At 42.7% G+C, this 16550-nt stretch overlaps 1 protein-coding gene across 1 annotated transcript in view; it reads right to left on the bottom strand.

The window, feature by feature from the left end:
• DOCK11 (dedicator of cytokinesis 11) overlaps nt 1-16550 on the bottom strand; it is a 199041-nt gene that overhangs the window by 34305 nt on the left and 148186 nt on the right. The window contains 5 exon segments of the mRNA XM_021080484.1: nt 4642-4699; nt 4787-5002; nt 7416-7529; nt 10151-10333; nt 14715-14852. Coding sequence (XP_020936143.1) covers nt 4642-4699; nt 4787-5002; nt 7416-7529; nt 10151-10333; nt 14715-14852 — 709 coding nt within the window.

Raw genomic sequence — 16550 nt, 5'->3', positions numbered from 1 at the left:
GGAACTCCCTGGAAATAAATAATTTTTTTTTTTTTTTTTTTTTTTTTGCTAAGCAAGAAATAGATTTATTAAGATAGGACAGGCAAGGAAGCTCTGCCCCCAGGATTCGGTGGGCTACAGTTTTCTGGAAATAAATAATTCTTGATTTTTGCTTAAGTTTTAAGGTCTTTGCACTTGTGAAAAAAATTCTAAGGAAATATTTTAATATATTTAACTATTTTCACTATCTAAAGGGCATAGGTTTATACTTACTGGACAGAAAACTCTTATTTCAGATTTCTACTAATTAAAAAAATGAGAAATAGTAACCTGATTTACCTGAAAGATATACCTAAAACTTTATATAGTGCCATGTTGAGGGTTCTCCTATTTGTTAGTTTATTATAATTGCAGGTGTGCAATGTCGACATTTATTGTACTGTAATTGCACAGGCAGACAAGTGATGTGGGGAAAAAGCCTCTAACAGGGCCTTCGTTTGGTAAGCTTGTTTTCCATTTTAAAGCCACGTTCCGTACAAAAAAAAAAAAAAGAAAACGAGGGTATACCAATTTCAAATATACAGACTATTCAAAAGAATTGCACTATCAAACAAAGTGTTACATTTAAAATGTAACTAAAACGAATCTACATTTTAGTCATGACATCATGTTTGGGAAGAAAGAGATATAATGAACTGCAGGAATTCTGGAATTAAAAAACAAAACAAAACATGCTCGCGCTTTCAGAGCCAAAGCCACAGTCTGTGACTCCCACAAGAGGGTTTCATTTTGTCCTAATGTCACTCACTGGACTGGTTTCAAAGACAGTGGGAGATGTCTTCACAATGTCTACTGCCAATCAATTTTTATTTTTATTTATTTATTTTTTTGCCTCTTTTTTTTTTTTAAGGACTGCACCCACAGCATATGGAGGTTCCCAGGCTTGGGGTCTAATCGGAGCTGTAGCCACCGGCCTACACCAGAGCCACAGCAACAGCAGATCTGAGCTGCGTCTTCGACCTACACCACAGCTCACGGAAATGCCGGATCCTTAACCCACTGAGCGAGGCCAGGGATCAAACCCGCATCCTCATGGTTCCTAGTCAGATTCACTTCCACTGCACCATGATGGGAACTCCTGTCCCTCAATTTTTAAACCTAACTCAACTGTTTTACTATTTAAGTAGTTGTTAGAGTAGTCAACAATATTACTTTTGGAAAGGGAAGCTTTCAGGCAGGTTTTTTTTTTTTTTTTTGTCTTTTTGCCATTTTTTGGGCTGCTCCCATGGCATATGGAGGTTCCCAGGCTAGGGGTCGAATTGGAGCTGTAGCCGCCGGCCTACACCACAGCCACAGCATCGCGGGATCCGAGCTGCATCTGCGACCTACACCACAGCTCATGGCAACGCCAGATCCTTAAGCACACTGAGCAAGGCCAGGGATCGAAGCCGAACCTCATGGTTCCTAGTTGGATTCGTTAACCACTGAGCCACCACGGGAACTCCCAGGCAGATTTTTGAGGTACAGAGTTGCAGGATTGTGAACCCTTCAAGATCATGGCTCCTTCTTTTGCACCTCCCTACCAGCCCTGGCTATACTAAAATATCATTGATACCTAACACTGTGTAAGTTTAAGGTGTATGTGTTGATTTGACACATGTATATACTGTGAAATAATTACCACACTAGTGTTGATCACTACATATAATTACGATTTGAGGGGGAGTGAGAACATTTACAATCTACTTGCTTAGCAACTTTCAAGTACATCACGCAGTATTGTTAACTATAATTACTATGTCCATTAGCTATCCAGAATTTATCCTGTAAATGGAAGTTTATACCCTTTGAACCCAAATCACTCAAATTCCCCTACCCCTGACCACCAACATTCTACTCTGTTTCTACCAGTTTGGCTATTTAAGATTCCGCATATAAGTGAGGTCATACAGTGTTTGTCTCTCTCTGACTTACTGCACTTAGCACCAAGCCCTCAAGGTCCATCCATGTTGTCACAAACGGCAGGATTTCCTTCCTTCCTGTGGCTGAGTAATATTCCATCGAGTATATGTGCCACATCTTTTTTTTTTTTTTGGTCTTTTTGCCTTTTTCTAGGGCCGCTCCCGCAGCATATGGAGGTTCCCAGGCTAGGGGTCGAATCGGAGCTGTAGCCGCTGGCCTACGCCAGAGCCACAGCAACGCGGGATCCGAGACGCATCTGCGACCTACACCACAGCTCACAGCAACTCAGCTCATCCACTCAGCTGGATCCTTAACCCACTGAGCAAGGCCAGGGACGGAATGTGCAACCTCATGGTTCCTAGTCAGATTCGTTAACCACTGAGCCACGATGGGAACGCCATGCCACATCTTCTTTATCTATTCGTACAGATCCATTTCATGTTTTCATGTTCCTAATTAGCATCCTTTCAGGTCAGCTTAAAGAACTCCTTGCAGCATTTCTTGTGAGAGTTTTAATGGTGATCAACTCCCTCAGCTTTTGTTTGTCTGGGAACATCTTTATCGGTCCTTTATTTCTGAAGAACAATTCTGCTGGATAGAGTACGCTCGGTTTTTCAGCACTTGGAAAGTATCCTCCCACTCTCCAATGGCCTATAAGGTTTCTGCTGATAGTATCCCATTGACCACATAGGCTTTCTTCGCTCTTTTGCATTTTTCTTTGTTCGCCTCTGGCTGGATCATCTCTAAAGCCCAGTCTTCTCCATTCTGTTGGTAATGTTCTCTTTCCTTTTTCATTTCATTCATTGCATTCTTCACCTCCAGAATTTGGTTCTTTGAGATTTCGATCTCTGTTTAACTTCTCGTTTTGTTCATATACTGTTTTCCTGATTTTGTCGAATATTCTGTTCTATTGTAGCTCATTGAGCTTCCTTCGAACAGATAGTCTTAATTCTTTATTGGGGAAAATGAAGATCTCGATGTTTGAGTTTGGTTACTGTCAGATTATGGTGATCCTTTGGTGGTGTCATGTTTCCTTCGTTTTTCACGTTCCTTGAAGTCTTGTGTTTCGATCTTCGCATGTGGAGTAGCAGTCACCTCCAACCATTTTTACCGACGGATTTTGAGAGAGAAATACTTTCTTCCTGCCCTGCTAAAAATTCCAAGCCTTTCATAGACTTTCTTTTTGTTGTTGTTGTTTTTGTTTTTTAATGACTTTCATAGACTTTTTACGTTTACACCTGCTCTAACACTTCCTGCTCCTTCTTATGGCAGAACTCTTAAGCTTTTGTGTATTCTCTCCAGAATGCAACACACCAGGCCAGGTGCTAACAGCCTCCCAGTTGCCTTGTCAAGGGTGGTCTGCAGATCTCGATGTCTTTGTGGTTGCTCCCTGGCCCACAGATTCTGGCTGGCTTTCTGCATGTGCTCACTAGCCGTCTGGCACAGCTTGCTCTCACCACCATCAGGAGCACACACAGAGATCCAGCGATGGGGTGGGGGAGTATGTGCGTGGGGCACACGGAGCATGGGGAGTGCCTGTGGGCCAATCGGGGGAATCCACAGACTAAGTATCTCTAGCTGCCTGTCGGTGGGCTTTTTAATGGAGTCTGTAATGCAGCCGGCAGGATGTGTGTCCCTGAAATGCCTGCCGAGAATCACCGCTGCTGCTCACCCAGTCTCATCCTGCCTCCTAGTTATTCAGCTCATGACTCAGTACTCTGGATGGGGCAAGAGAGAAACGGGCCTCTTTGGCAGCATCCTGTACTTCTGGGAAAGCTAGATGCTCATTCACGTGCCCTCACTTTTCCTTGCAGAGGAAATCATGGACGACAAGACTTAGCTGTGCCCACGTCGGGGAAGGGGTGACACGAGTGAAATCAAACTGTTCCTCTTACCCTCACCAGTGCATTCAAACTTCCATATATTTATTTTTTGCTTCAACGGCATGCTGGAACTTCTCCACTGGACTTCTGGACTCCCTCCAAGGCCCTCTCATCCGTCTAAGACAGTGTTCTCAAGGGACTCCCAGACTGCAGCCCAGAGGGGCTGGAGCCAGGTCATAGGCCACTGCAGGGCCCACAGACAGGACCAACATCTGTCTGCCTACTGCCTGATGCACAGGTGGGTGGAATTCCTCCCAGGTCCTTTGACATTTGGTGCTGGATCCGCAGCTCCCCCAAAGGCGCTTCTGTCCATGGATGGACACCAGATTGTTGTTGTGATGCAGACACAAACCAGGGATGTCTTTTTTGGCCATCCTGCTCATGTGCTGACTCTCTTTTAATACCAAGATATTGTGGCACTAAAGTGGCTAGAGAGATCTAATCTGTGGGCAGCTGGTGGCGAAGCTGAGGTAGATGAGGGGGAAACAAATGATTTGTATTATCCAGAACTGCTCACAAGCCTTGAGAAGAATTTAATTGATGGCAGTCTTCCAGGGAGACAGTCTTGGAAAATAAACACTGGGCATCAAGCCTGGCCCTGCACTATTTAACTTATTCTTGTACTCTTAAGGAAAGCAGAAGGCAAATGAAAAACTCCAGTTTTCTTTTCGAACAACTTCTGTTGAACACTGAAAGAGGCTACAGGTGAACATATTTTTCAGAGCTCAATCGTATCGCACTGACAGCTGCAAGCCGCAACGATAAAAACTCATTCTAACCGAAGTTCGCCCCACCTCTAAGAACAGAAACATCTTACTTTTCCGATGAAGAAACTCTGCAACCAAAGCTGCTACATGGACGTAACACATTGCTGCCTGAAATAGGAAGACAAAGAAAGAGGTGTCAGGGTGTGCTCCAGGAGTCTGCAGGGTTGTGGTTAGAATAAAGCCATATGTAGTCACCTCTGAAAAATCTCCATTTTTTATATGAATCTTGGCCATGCTATCAAGCCAGGTTTTCCTGAGCTCCGGGGTGCTTGCATAGGACTTGGCTAAGCTGTACTGGAGATCAATTAGCATTTCAGGGTCTTTCTCATGCTCCTTCATTTGAGCAGTGGCCATGAGAACAGTACGGATTCTCTTAGTCAAGTCTTTGACTTCTGTGGGAAAAGCAGTTGCCTAATTTCAAAACAAACAAACAAAAAGACATGTTTATCAATGTTATCAATGTGCTCTAATCCTAGGCATCCAATCCTGGGAATAATACACAACTTTTACCCTTTGTTAGAGTTCTTGGTATTTGGTTCTTGGCATGTTACTTACATAACCAAAGACTTTTAAATTAATTCTTTAAAAAAAATCCAATTAGCTCAGGCTTCAAAGGTACTAAATTTGATGGTAGTATATTCACCATAAATAAAAACATGGACTCTGAGAGTTCCCATCGTGGTGCAGCGGAAACGAATCTGACTAGGAACCACGAGGTTGCGGGTTCGATTCTTGGCCTGGCTCAGTGGGTTAAGGATCCGGCGCTGCCTTGAACTGTGGTGTAGGTCGCAGACATGGCTCCGACCCTGCGTTGTTGTGGCTGTGGTGTAGGCCGGCAGCTGTGGCTCCAATTAGACCCCCTAGCCTGGGACCCTCCATATGCCGCGGGTATGGCCCTAAAAAGCAAAATAATAATAATAATAATAATAATAATAAAATAAAATAAAAATAAAAACATGGGCTCTGGAGGCAGACTATCTGGCTTTGAACTCCAGCTCTTCCACTATGAATTCTAGCACCATAACTGTAATCTATATTTGCCATTATCATGTAATTTTTGTTACAACACTAACTAAAAATCAGCAGTTTACTATGCTCCAGGCAGTGGCTTAGGTGCTTTACATGTTTTAATTTTTACAACAACCTTATGAATTCAGGACTTTTTTTTTTTTCTTTTTAGGGCCACACCTGCGGCACATGGAGGTTCCCAGGCTGGGGGTCCAATTGGAGCTAAGGCTGCCGGCCTCCACCACAGCTCACAGCAACACCGGATCCTTAACCCGCTGAGTGAGGCCAGAGATTGAACTTGCGTCCCCATGGATGCTAATCAGATTCGTTAACTGCTGAGCCACCACGGGAATGCCTGAATTAAGGACTCTTATAATTCATTTACTATTATAATTCATTTTTTCATGGGGAAACTGAGGCACACAGCATAACATGGAATTGAGGGCAGTTAACAACTGGTAAAATAAACTCTTTTAGGCTATGAGTAAAAGATCCGAAATGACATAAGCTGTTTCTGTGCTCATGGGATTAGCTGGAGCATATACTGATCTCCTGAGGAACCAGCAGAACTGGCTGAAAAGCAAACTTTCCCAGCCTGAGAACGGCTGGCACTGCTCAGTGAGGTTTTTTTTTTGTTGTTGTTGTTGGTTTTTGTTTTTTCTTTCTTTTTTTTTTTTCAGTCTAAGCTACATTCCTATGGGAATATTTTTTGGTACATAGATTCGACACGTCCCAAACATCAAGTATGCTGTGACTGTGAGCTTTTTTCTTCCAGATTTTACACAAATTGTCAAATTATGCTGCAAGATGACCTTTCCCAAGAATGGGAATGATTCCTCTGGGGAGGAAAAGTTCTCTATTGGCAAAGGATTCTTCTTCCCTTGTACACATGCACCACTGCAGACCAGAACATATCTCCATGTAAAAAAACAACAAATGAATGTTTCCAATGTTATAGGTTTTTAGCATACAGGTAGGAAAAAGGAATGGTGGTCAGAGCCTTGGGCTTGGCCTCAGCCAGCTGGTGCCTAAGAATGACAGCCTTGGACTTGGGTTTGCCAGTAAGTATCTCTGGCAAGCCCCAACAGATGATTCTTAAAATTCAGAAAACCATCAAATAATGAATCCCTTCTGTGCCCTTCCTCAGCTGTTGGCAAAGGATCAGGCAGCTGTTAGCTCCTTTAAAAAGTGAGGTTTTCTCAAATTCCAAACTGAATGCTTAATTAATCTTGTAAATGATAACATCTGTTAAGAAAGGACCCAGGCCTTGTCTGAGCAAGTTTAAAAACTAAGCCTAGGAGTTCCTGTTGCGGCTCAGCGGTAAAGAACCCGACTAGCATCCATGAGGACACAGCTTAGATCCCTGGCCTCGCCCAGTGGGTTAAGGATGCAGCGTTGCCGTGAGCTGCAGCCACGGTCACAGACGTGGCTCGGATCTGGCATGGCTGTGGCTGTGGCATAGGCTACCAGCTTCAGCTCCGATTCAACCCCTAGCCTGGGAACTTCCATATGCCGCAGTTGTCGCCCTAAAAAGACAAAGTAAATGAGTGAATAAATAAATAAATACAAATAAAGCCTAGAAAAATTCAAATCCCCCGTCATAACTGTGTACACATAGTATAGTCGCTCATCCACACATTTAACTGACAATGAGTATGTGCTGTGTACCAGGCAAAGCCTTGACTGGTGAAGCTCACATCCTATACATTCTATACCACATAGAAGTTGTAAATCCAACGAATAGTTTAACTCGAGGAATGTAAACTTCCCCGACAATGAACGTTAGTCCCATTTATTACTTGAAGTGAGAACATACCTTCATAGGTCTGTCACTATTTGCAAAATTATTGATAATGAATAAAGACTCCTGAAATCTTGATCCTCCGCTTAGTGCTACGTCAGCTATCAGCTGGCTCACGGCAATTATTATCTGTGGGAAGAAGCAAATACTGTTTTTCAAATGTCTCTTGAACAAAAGCTGCTTATTTTCATCATTCTATAAGTCCACAGGCACTCATATGAAACGCTTCTTTTAAAGATTCTACACAGTTCCATCAAAATCTATTTTCTTCGTACACGAGGGATTTAAATTCTATTGAAATAGCAACTTCAGAGGTTCCTAATTTCATATTTTATCGGGATTTTTCTTGGTCAGATATGAAAAAACTTTACAAAACTCATGGCACAGCCAGATCTAAAACTATTTTCATAATTAAGGAACAGATATCATGATGGCCAGGTCTCTACGTTCAATATGCTTGGCAAAGCTGGGAATAAATGACATTTGTTCTGATGGTTTCTCGTCTCTTTTCACTAGTCTACTTCAGTGTGCTGAACTTCCAGCTCCACCGTATCAACTCCCTTCTCTGCTGCCTACCTGGTTTAGACAGCAGCATCTATGCAATGGCATATACAATATGTAATGACAGCAGTATAATGCAATGTAATGGTGCTTTTTCGCCTCTCAGGCTTGTTTGGTTGAATACCTAAATGATTCAGGCTGAGGTGTGAGTGGCTGGTCCTGAGATGCAAGATGCCATAGGAGCTGAGTGCGGGCTCTTGAATCAGACTGCCCTAGATTCAAATCTTGACTTTATCCATTATTCACTGAGCAGCTTTGGAAAAGTTATTTTTATTCTCTTGTGCCTCACTTTCCTTATTTGCAATATGGGGATAACAACTGCTACCTTATAGAGCTGTTATGAGGATTAAAGAGATCTTAATCATTATAATACTAGTTTATTGAGCACTCAGAAGCCTGCATGAATATTAATTCATTTATATTTGAATAAAGCACTTGAGGGAACTGAGGTCTTAACGCAGAAGAATGGACCCTAATGGGGAATTTCAGACACACCAGCACGCTAACTGCAGAAATGTTTGGCAGAAGGTGGTTCTCAAGTGACACCTCTATGGAAGCAAATATCAGACACCTGAACATATAATGTTGGCCCTAGTATCCAAAAGTAACCACGCAGAAGATTTTTATACGGAGCATATTCTTCTCTCAGAGTTTCACATTACTGATGACATTTCTAAACAGCTGCTTATGGCTGTTTCACCATCTATAACCCAGTCTCTAATAAACGACGCCAATGGGACAGAGCATGACAGTGAAGACAGAAATGTGACCAAGCATTTCCCGTATTATAAGGAGGGCTAGTGAGCCAAGAAGTCCCAGCTGTGATTCAGTTCACAGCTGTTTCATCAAATAATCAAAAAAAAAATATGGAGACACTGGCTAGCAACTGCCATGTCCTAAGTGTCCATTATGTACTAGGCATTTTGTGCCCGGCACTATACACACTTAATTTTCAACCCTCGTGATCACCCTGCAAGGTGAAACATACTTGGCCTCAATTTTACAGATGAGGCAAATAGTTAAGAATTATGGCGTAACTTGCCTAGGGTCACATAATAATAAGTAGCTGAACTATAATTTAAGTCCAATTTGATTTCAAAGTCCATTCTTCCCACTAAACCTTGTCTCTCTCTCTCTCTCTTTTTTTTGGCCATGCCCTTGGCAGGTGGAAGTTTCCGGGCCAGGGACTGAATCCGAGCCACAGCTGCAACCCAAGCTGCTGCAGTGACAACGCCAGGTCCTTAACCCACTGCACCACATGGGAACTCCTTCTCTCATTTTTTTACTAAGTTGGCAAGCTGAAACATGAATAACACAAACTATTACCTGTTATGGGATATCTAACAAGTGTTTTGTTTGTTACTTAATCATCTCGTCTAATCCTCACAACAACCCTATGAGGTGGAGAGGGATATTTCCACTATCTTACACAGGAGGCAAATGAGGCATTGAGAGACGAAGGAAGTAACAAGCTCGAGGTCAGACACTGTGCGGCAGTCCTGGAATCTGAACTAGAGTCTACCCTCTTAACACCCATGCTCTAGAGCAGTGCTGTCCAATAGAAATAAGATGTGAGCCTCATGCCTAATTTTAAACCATCTAGTAGTCACATTAAAAGTAAAAAGACAGGAGTTCCCATCGTGGCGCAGTGGTTAACGAATCCGACTAGGAACCATGAGGTTGCGGGTTCGATCCCTGGCCTTGCTCAGTGGGTTAACGATCCGGCGTTGCCGTGAGCTGTGGTGTAGGTCGAAGACTCGGCTTGGATCCTGCGTTGCTGTGGCTGTGGTGTAGACCGGCGGCTACAGCTCCAATTCGACCCCTAGCCTGGGAACCTCCATATGCCACAGGAGCAGCCCTAGAAAAGGTAAAAAGACACACACACAAAAAAAGGTAAAGAGGTGAATTTTAATGTATATTACTTAACCCAATAAATCCATTCAAAATATCATTTCAACACACAGTCAATGTGAAACAATTAAGATATTTCACTTTTTTGGTATGTGGTCTTCAAAAGCCAATGTGCATTCTAGATTTATGACACAGCTCAATGTGGACCAGGCACATGTCAAGTGCTAAATGGTCACATGTCGCTAATAGCTATTCTATTGGATTGGGTAGCTTTAGATCTTGACATAGAGGCTAAAGATGGAATAGAAGAAAGAGGAGGGACTCAGGTTTCCACTGACCTGCAGATGTGTCCTCAAAAAGGTCTTCCTTTTGGTATACTCAAAGTTGTTTCTCATCAGAAGATACAAAAGTGCAGACGCTTCATTTCTGGTTGAGCTAATCTTCGACGTGCAACACTTTAAAACCTCATAGCAAAACGCAGCACACATGTTTACCCTTCCTTTGAAAAAGGCCGAGGGAAACTAAAGAGAAGGGAAAATATAAATATCAGAAAACCCCATCATAAACATCAATCTTCTCTCGAGGGCCTATTATATATTTTCACCTAGAACGAGGCTGGGTGCTTTGAGGATACAAAATCAACATAAGGCCAGGGCTCTGCTCTAGAGAGGCCAACCTAGTCCCAACCAGAAAGACCAGGATGAATCAGTGACAGAACAAGTCAAGTCAGTATCCAAGTTTCTACAAAGTGTGAGGTACTGACCATAAATGCTACAGATCTAAGAAGAGCTTACGATGGTCTGGAAAAGAAGCTAAGTAGGTTCTCCATCATATATATTAAATTAATGAATGACTGAAACAGAGGATGATTGATAGGTCTCAATTTGGGCCTTCAAAATGGGAAGCTGCATTACTTACTCTTTTGCTTTATATCTAAATAGTTCCTTATATTATGAACTTCCAAGTGCTGAGAAAATGATAGACAGCAGGAATCTATTCGGCAAATAAAGCTCATCTTTTAACAAAATGGGGTATAGACGAAATGCATGCACACAAGCATAAACATGTGCCCCCTTTACTCATACATAGTGTTGATTAAAATACATTTTGGCCTCGAAAAAGACTTTGTATAAAAGTGGCTATCTAGGAGTTCCTGCTGTGGCACAGCAGAAACGAATCCAACTAGGAACCATGAGGTTGCAGGTTCGATTCCTGGCCTCGCTCAGTGGGTTAAGGATCCGGTGTTGCTGTGGCTGTGGTGTAGGCCAGCAGCTGTAGCTTCACCTGCCCTAGCCAGGGAACCTCCATATGCTGCGGGGCGACCCTCAAAAGAAAAAAAAGAGAAGAAAAAAAAAAGGGGCTACCTAATCCTTGAAACTGGCAAGGGGCTGCACTTTGAGAATACATTCAGTCTCTTTCGTGGGAGATAAATTATGCATAAAACATAGGCTTATTCTAATCTCCCATGTTTGCAAGTCTAGGCAAGCACATGGTAAGCTACTTCAGGGTCCACAATGGATGTTTTTCAGGGAGTATGAAGCTAGAGGGCCACCCTTTCAAAATGATTTCTTGGCAATATTGAATTTAAACCTGTGTTATAGGAATCTATCTTCTTCTTTTTAATCACCTTAACACCACGCCCAATGCTATGTGGATAATGAACATTTAATAAATATTTCCTAACTGGCAACCGAGAAATTTCAATAGTTTCACCAGATTAAACCAAATCTTGTTGGGCAAGACATTCCAGTATGAAAATAAAGGTGTAAGGGAGGGCACAGCTGTAGTGTAGTTAGTCTGCTATAGTGAGTTTTCCTATCTAAATCACTTCTCTGCGTGGGCAGTGAGCAAAATCATCAGTGACCTTGTCACTGCCAATTCCAATGCACACCCTCTCCGCTTCATCTTAACAGACCACTCGGTACCTCATCACGATGCTGAAACTCTTCTCCTTCGGCTTCCAGGATACCCTTCTTTCTTGCCTTTCCTTCTACTTCTGTGACTGCTCCCTCTCACCCCCTCTACAGATTCCTCTTCCAACTCTTTCTGTGTTTTTTCTCCAACATACTGCTCTTTTTTTTCTTCCTGGACATACTCCAGGGGAAATGAAACCACTCCCATGGTTTAAAGTACCACTGGTATGCCAACGAGCTCCTTGGTTCACTATGTTCCAGCTAAACTGGGCCTTTCAGTTCCCAAAATTTCAAGCTTTATCCCAACTCCAGGCCTTTGCATATGCATGTCCTTCTAAAATTTTTTGTTTGTTTGTTTTACTTGCTTTTTAGGGCCACACCGCGGCATACGGAGGTTCCCAGGCTAGGGGTCGAATTGGAGTTGCAGCTGCTGGCCTACACCACAGCCACAGCAATGCCAGATCCAAGCCACATCCACATCCTATGCCACAGCTTGCGACAACACTGGATCTTTAATCCACTGAGCAAGGCCAGGGATTGAACCTGCAACCTCATGGTTCCTAGTCGGATTCACTTCCGCTGTCCCACAATGGGAACTCCTGGAATGTTCTTCTTTGAACCTTTCAAAGAGCAGGGCCCCTTTTCATATTTCAGGTCTCATTTAAAAAAGTGACAAACTTATCTAAACTAACTCCCACAAATCATTATTCTCTGTCATGGCACCTTGGTTCTGTCCTAGAATGTGTCACAAGTACGACTTTATTGACTCGACTATTTTCTGTCACCACCACCCTTGCCCCATTCGACTGAAAGCGTCACGAGGGCAGAGACTATACTTCTATACTACTTTTGAAAGAGATTTTCCCCCAACTGCAACAATTCTCTCTTAATAAAAATCCAATTGTGTCGGAGTTCCCATCGTAGCGCAGTGGTTAACGAATCCGACTAGGAACCATGAAGTTGCCGGTTTGATCCCTGGTCTTGCTCAGTGGGTTAAGGATCTGGCGTTGCCATGAGCTGGGGTGTAGGTTGCAGACGCAGCTCAGATCCAGCGTTGCTGTGGCTCTGGTGTAGGTCGGCGGCTATAGCTCTGATTCGACCCCTAGCCTGGGAACCTCCATATGCCGCGGGAGCGGCCCAAGAAATGGCAAAAAGACAAAAAAAAAAAAATCCAATTGTGTTTCTTCGATGCTCCCTGATGCCTAAAAGACGCCGTCTCGCTCCTGCAATGAGTACACTATCATCTGGTCCCCACTGACCTCTTCAGTCTCATCTGTTGCTGAGTCCATACTACACCCTAATTCCAATGCTGCAGAGAAACTTTTGCTAAAGCACAGTGTTTCTCACCCTTTTCCTGTTAACCCTCAGTTCTCTGTATAGACTTCCTTTACTCCAATGGCATCTGTGGATGCGCATCAGTGTGCGCGTGTGTGCTTCCCCCTACTGGACAGTAAGCCCTCAGACCGTATCCCTGACACAGTGCCTAAGTACCCAGTAACTTTGTTAAATGGATTATTTCTGGGGTTTTTTTGGGGGGTTGTCTTTTTTTTTTTTTTTTGCCTTTTCTGGGGCCGCTCCCGCGGCATATGGAGGTTCCCAGGCTAGGGGTTGAATCAGAGCTGCAGCCACCGGCCTACACCAGAGCCACAGCAACTCGGGATCCGAGCTGCGTCTGCAACCTACACCACAGCTCACGGCAACGCTGGATCCTTAACCCACTGAGCAAGGCCAGGGATCAAACCCGCAACCTCATGGTTCCTAGTCGGATTCGTTAACCACTGTGCCACGAGGAACCCCCCAAATGGGTTATTTCTGAATCTCTTTCCCTTAGTTTCTCAGAACATGCTTGTACTGAACTCAGGTTTCCATTTCTTTCTTCAGAAGACTGTATTAAAGAATGGCAATTTTAAAATAAACCTTCCAATCCACCTAATTTCTATATCACTTAAACACAATAAGCTGCCATACAAATAATGATGATAAGGAAGTTTTCCATGCTCAGCTATCCTATTACACAAATCAAATTTGTCTTGTTGGACTTACATATACCAGAGTGGAGGCCTAGCCTGTGCCTTTCCATAATTTTAAGTCCATCTTGGTTTCCAAGGCATATTATTATGTTTAAAAGCTATCAAAACCAGACCAGAAATAAATCTTTGCTATCAGCTTCAGTCCTGGTTTGTCCTAACAGCGTAGTCTGAAGTTTTAGTTTAGATGAGGTAAAGGGCCTGAAAATTTAGAGCCTAGGGATACAATTAGCATTGAAAGGAAGGATTCATTCATTTGAATAGGTATTGAGTGCCTACCATTTGCAAGCTATCATACAAGGCCCTGGGGTTATAAAACTTGGTCTCTGTATTCAAAGTGCTTATACATGAATACACTCATAACTTACATATTTTCAGCACGATAATACTTTAAAAAGAAGAAAAACTAGCAGTTGGTCATTTTAAAATGATACTCTCCAAAGGAGTCTGCTCAAAAAAGAAAGGAACGACAAGAAGAAATACAAAGCACAGGCCAGAGTTCCCATCGTGACCCAGTGGAAAGGAATCCGACTAGGAACTGTGAGATTGCGGGTTCGGATCCCTGGCCTTGCTCAGTGGGTTAAGGATCCAGCGTTGCTGTGAGCTGTGGTGTAGGTGGCAGATGCGGCTCGGATCTGGTGTTGCTGTGGCTCTGGTGTAGGCTGGAGGCTACAGCTCCGATTCGACCCCTAGCCTGGGAACCTCCACATGCCGCAGATGCAGCCCTAAGAAGACAGAAGACAAAAAAAAAAAAAAAAAAAGAAAGAAAGCACCTGCTGGTTTTAGGGAATTTTGGTCAGGCCCTCTTGATGTATCTTGCTGTTTGGTATTTATATTTACAAGGGCAGGATTTGATGGCTCCAGGATCTGAGGTTTGGCAACGTCATCACAAAGATCCTTGTTCTCCCTTCCTTCCTGTTGTGAAGCAAGGTGACTAGCAGCTACAAAGCTTTTTTCCTTACCTTACTAATGAAAGCTCGCAGTGAGGCAAAGACATGTTTCAGCGACACTTCGGACTGCCCATTTTTAAGAAAAGCAAGATGAATATCAAATACTTTTTTCATTAATGGATTGTGGCCATCATTATTTAAAAGCTGGCTCTGTAAAACATGAAAGAAAAATTGCATAAATAATTTAGAATGGGAGAACAGACTTTACCCACACCTGTTTATCAAACCACTGTTTGAAAGTTACAGAAAACAATAAAAAAGTTTAACATAATCTAAAAACATTTGCGCCCTCTTTCAACTTGGAAATCGCAAAATACTATATATAAACTATAACTATAGTTTCTTTCTTTCTTTTTTTGGCCGTGCCCATGGCATGTGGAAGTTTCCGGGCCAGGGACTGAACCCGTGCCACAGTAGCAACTTGAGCTGCTGCTGTGACAATGCTGGATCATTAACCTGCTGCACCACAAGGGAACTCCAAACTACAACTATACTTAAGTTCGACCACTTTAAATAGATGAAGAAAAGGTTTTTTTTTTTTTTTTTCCAGTGTAACACAGCAAATATAGAACTAGTATGGGAAGAATATTTTCAATTAACCTCATCACACTGCTTCTCAATTAAATCAGCAAAATGGAGTTCCCATGTGATGCAGTGGAAACGAATCTGACTAGGAACTATGAGGTTTCAGGTTCAATCCCTGGCCTTGCTCAGTGGGTTAAGGATCCAGCGTTGAAGTGAGCAATGGTGTAGGTTGCAGATGCAGCTGGGATCCCCTGTTGCTGTGGCTGTGGTGTAGGCCAGTGGCTACAGCTCTGGTTCAATCTGGTTCAACCCCCAGCCCAGGAACCTCCATATGCCTCAGGTGTGGCCCTGAAAAGCAAAAAAAAAGAAAGAAAGAAAAGATCAACAAATAAAAAATGGATACACAGTAACCGGGCTTTGTTTTTCTCTGAAAGTGACAAAGTAATGTAAGAATTAAGGAAAATATCAATTCTATTTTAAAAGTCTATTATCTAATTTGCTTTTAAATGCATGTTTAGTATAAGATATGTTTAGCTACTGGTGATAAATTAAACCCTCTATGAACAGAGATAATAACAGGTATCACAATTAAACCAGCAATGTAAGTTGTTTAAATGTTCCTTCCAAAGAGAGATATACGAGAAACAACAATTTACGGAGAAATAGCCATTGATTTGTGAACCTGTTGTTTGTTTGTTTTTTAAAAGGCATTGGTAAACATTTCCAAAGAGAGATATACGAGAAACAACAATTTACGGAGAAATAGCCATTGATTTGTGAACCTGTTGTTTGTTTGTTTTTTAAAAGGCATTGGTAAACATCTCCAGTCTTATTCTCCTATCCTTCAAGAAACGAATTAGCAGGTTACGACTTGGCCAAAAATAACAACAAAACCCCCAAACCATACCCAAACTTGTAACAGATCTAATGGTAATAATGACAGCCAGAATCCCTGAATGGTGGTAGATCTTTCTGGCTCTTTCCTTAGTCTCCTTCCAAGCATGGGATGGTGGTTACAAGCATGGCCTCCTGTGATGACTGGCCTGGATCGGAATCCTGATTCTGCCACTAACTAGCTACCTGACACCAACTTCCTTCCCTGTGAGCCTCAGTTTTCTCTTCTAAAATGGGAAGAAAACAGTATGTATATCACAAAGCTAATAGGAGGATGTAAGGTGAGTTTGTATTTGTACTTTTAAGTTTGTCGAGGTGTATTTACATACCACATCATTCACCTGCTGTAAGTACAGGATCCAAATACTTTTAGTAAATTTACGGGCTTGTGCAACCACCACGACCCAATGTGAGTGCATTCCCACCATC

This window comes from Sus scrofa, chromosome X, assembly GCF_000003025.6.
Source record: "Sus scrofa isolate TJ Tabasco breed Duroc chromosome X, Sscrofa11.1, whole genome shotgun sequence".
In the NCBI taxonomy this organism is placed as follows: domain Eukaryota; kingdom Metazoa; phylum Chordata; class Mammalia; order Artiodactyla; family Suidae; genus Sus; species Sus scrofa.
The sequence above is the reverse complement of the archived record's forward strand: the minus strand, read 5'-3'. Positions and strand labels throughout refer to the sequence as shown.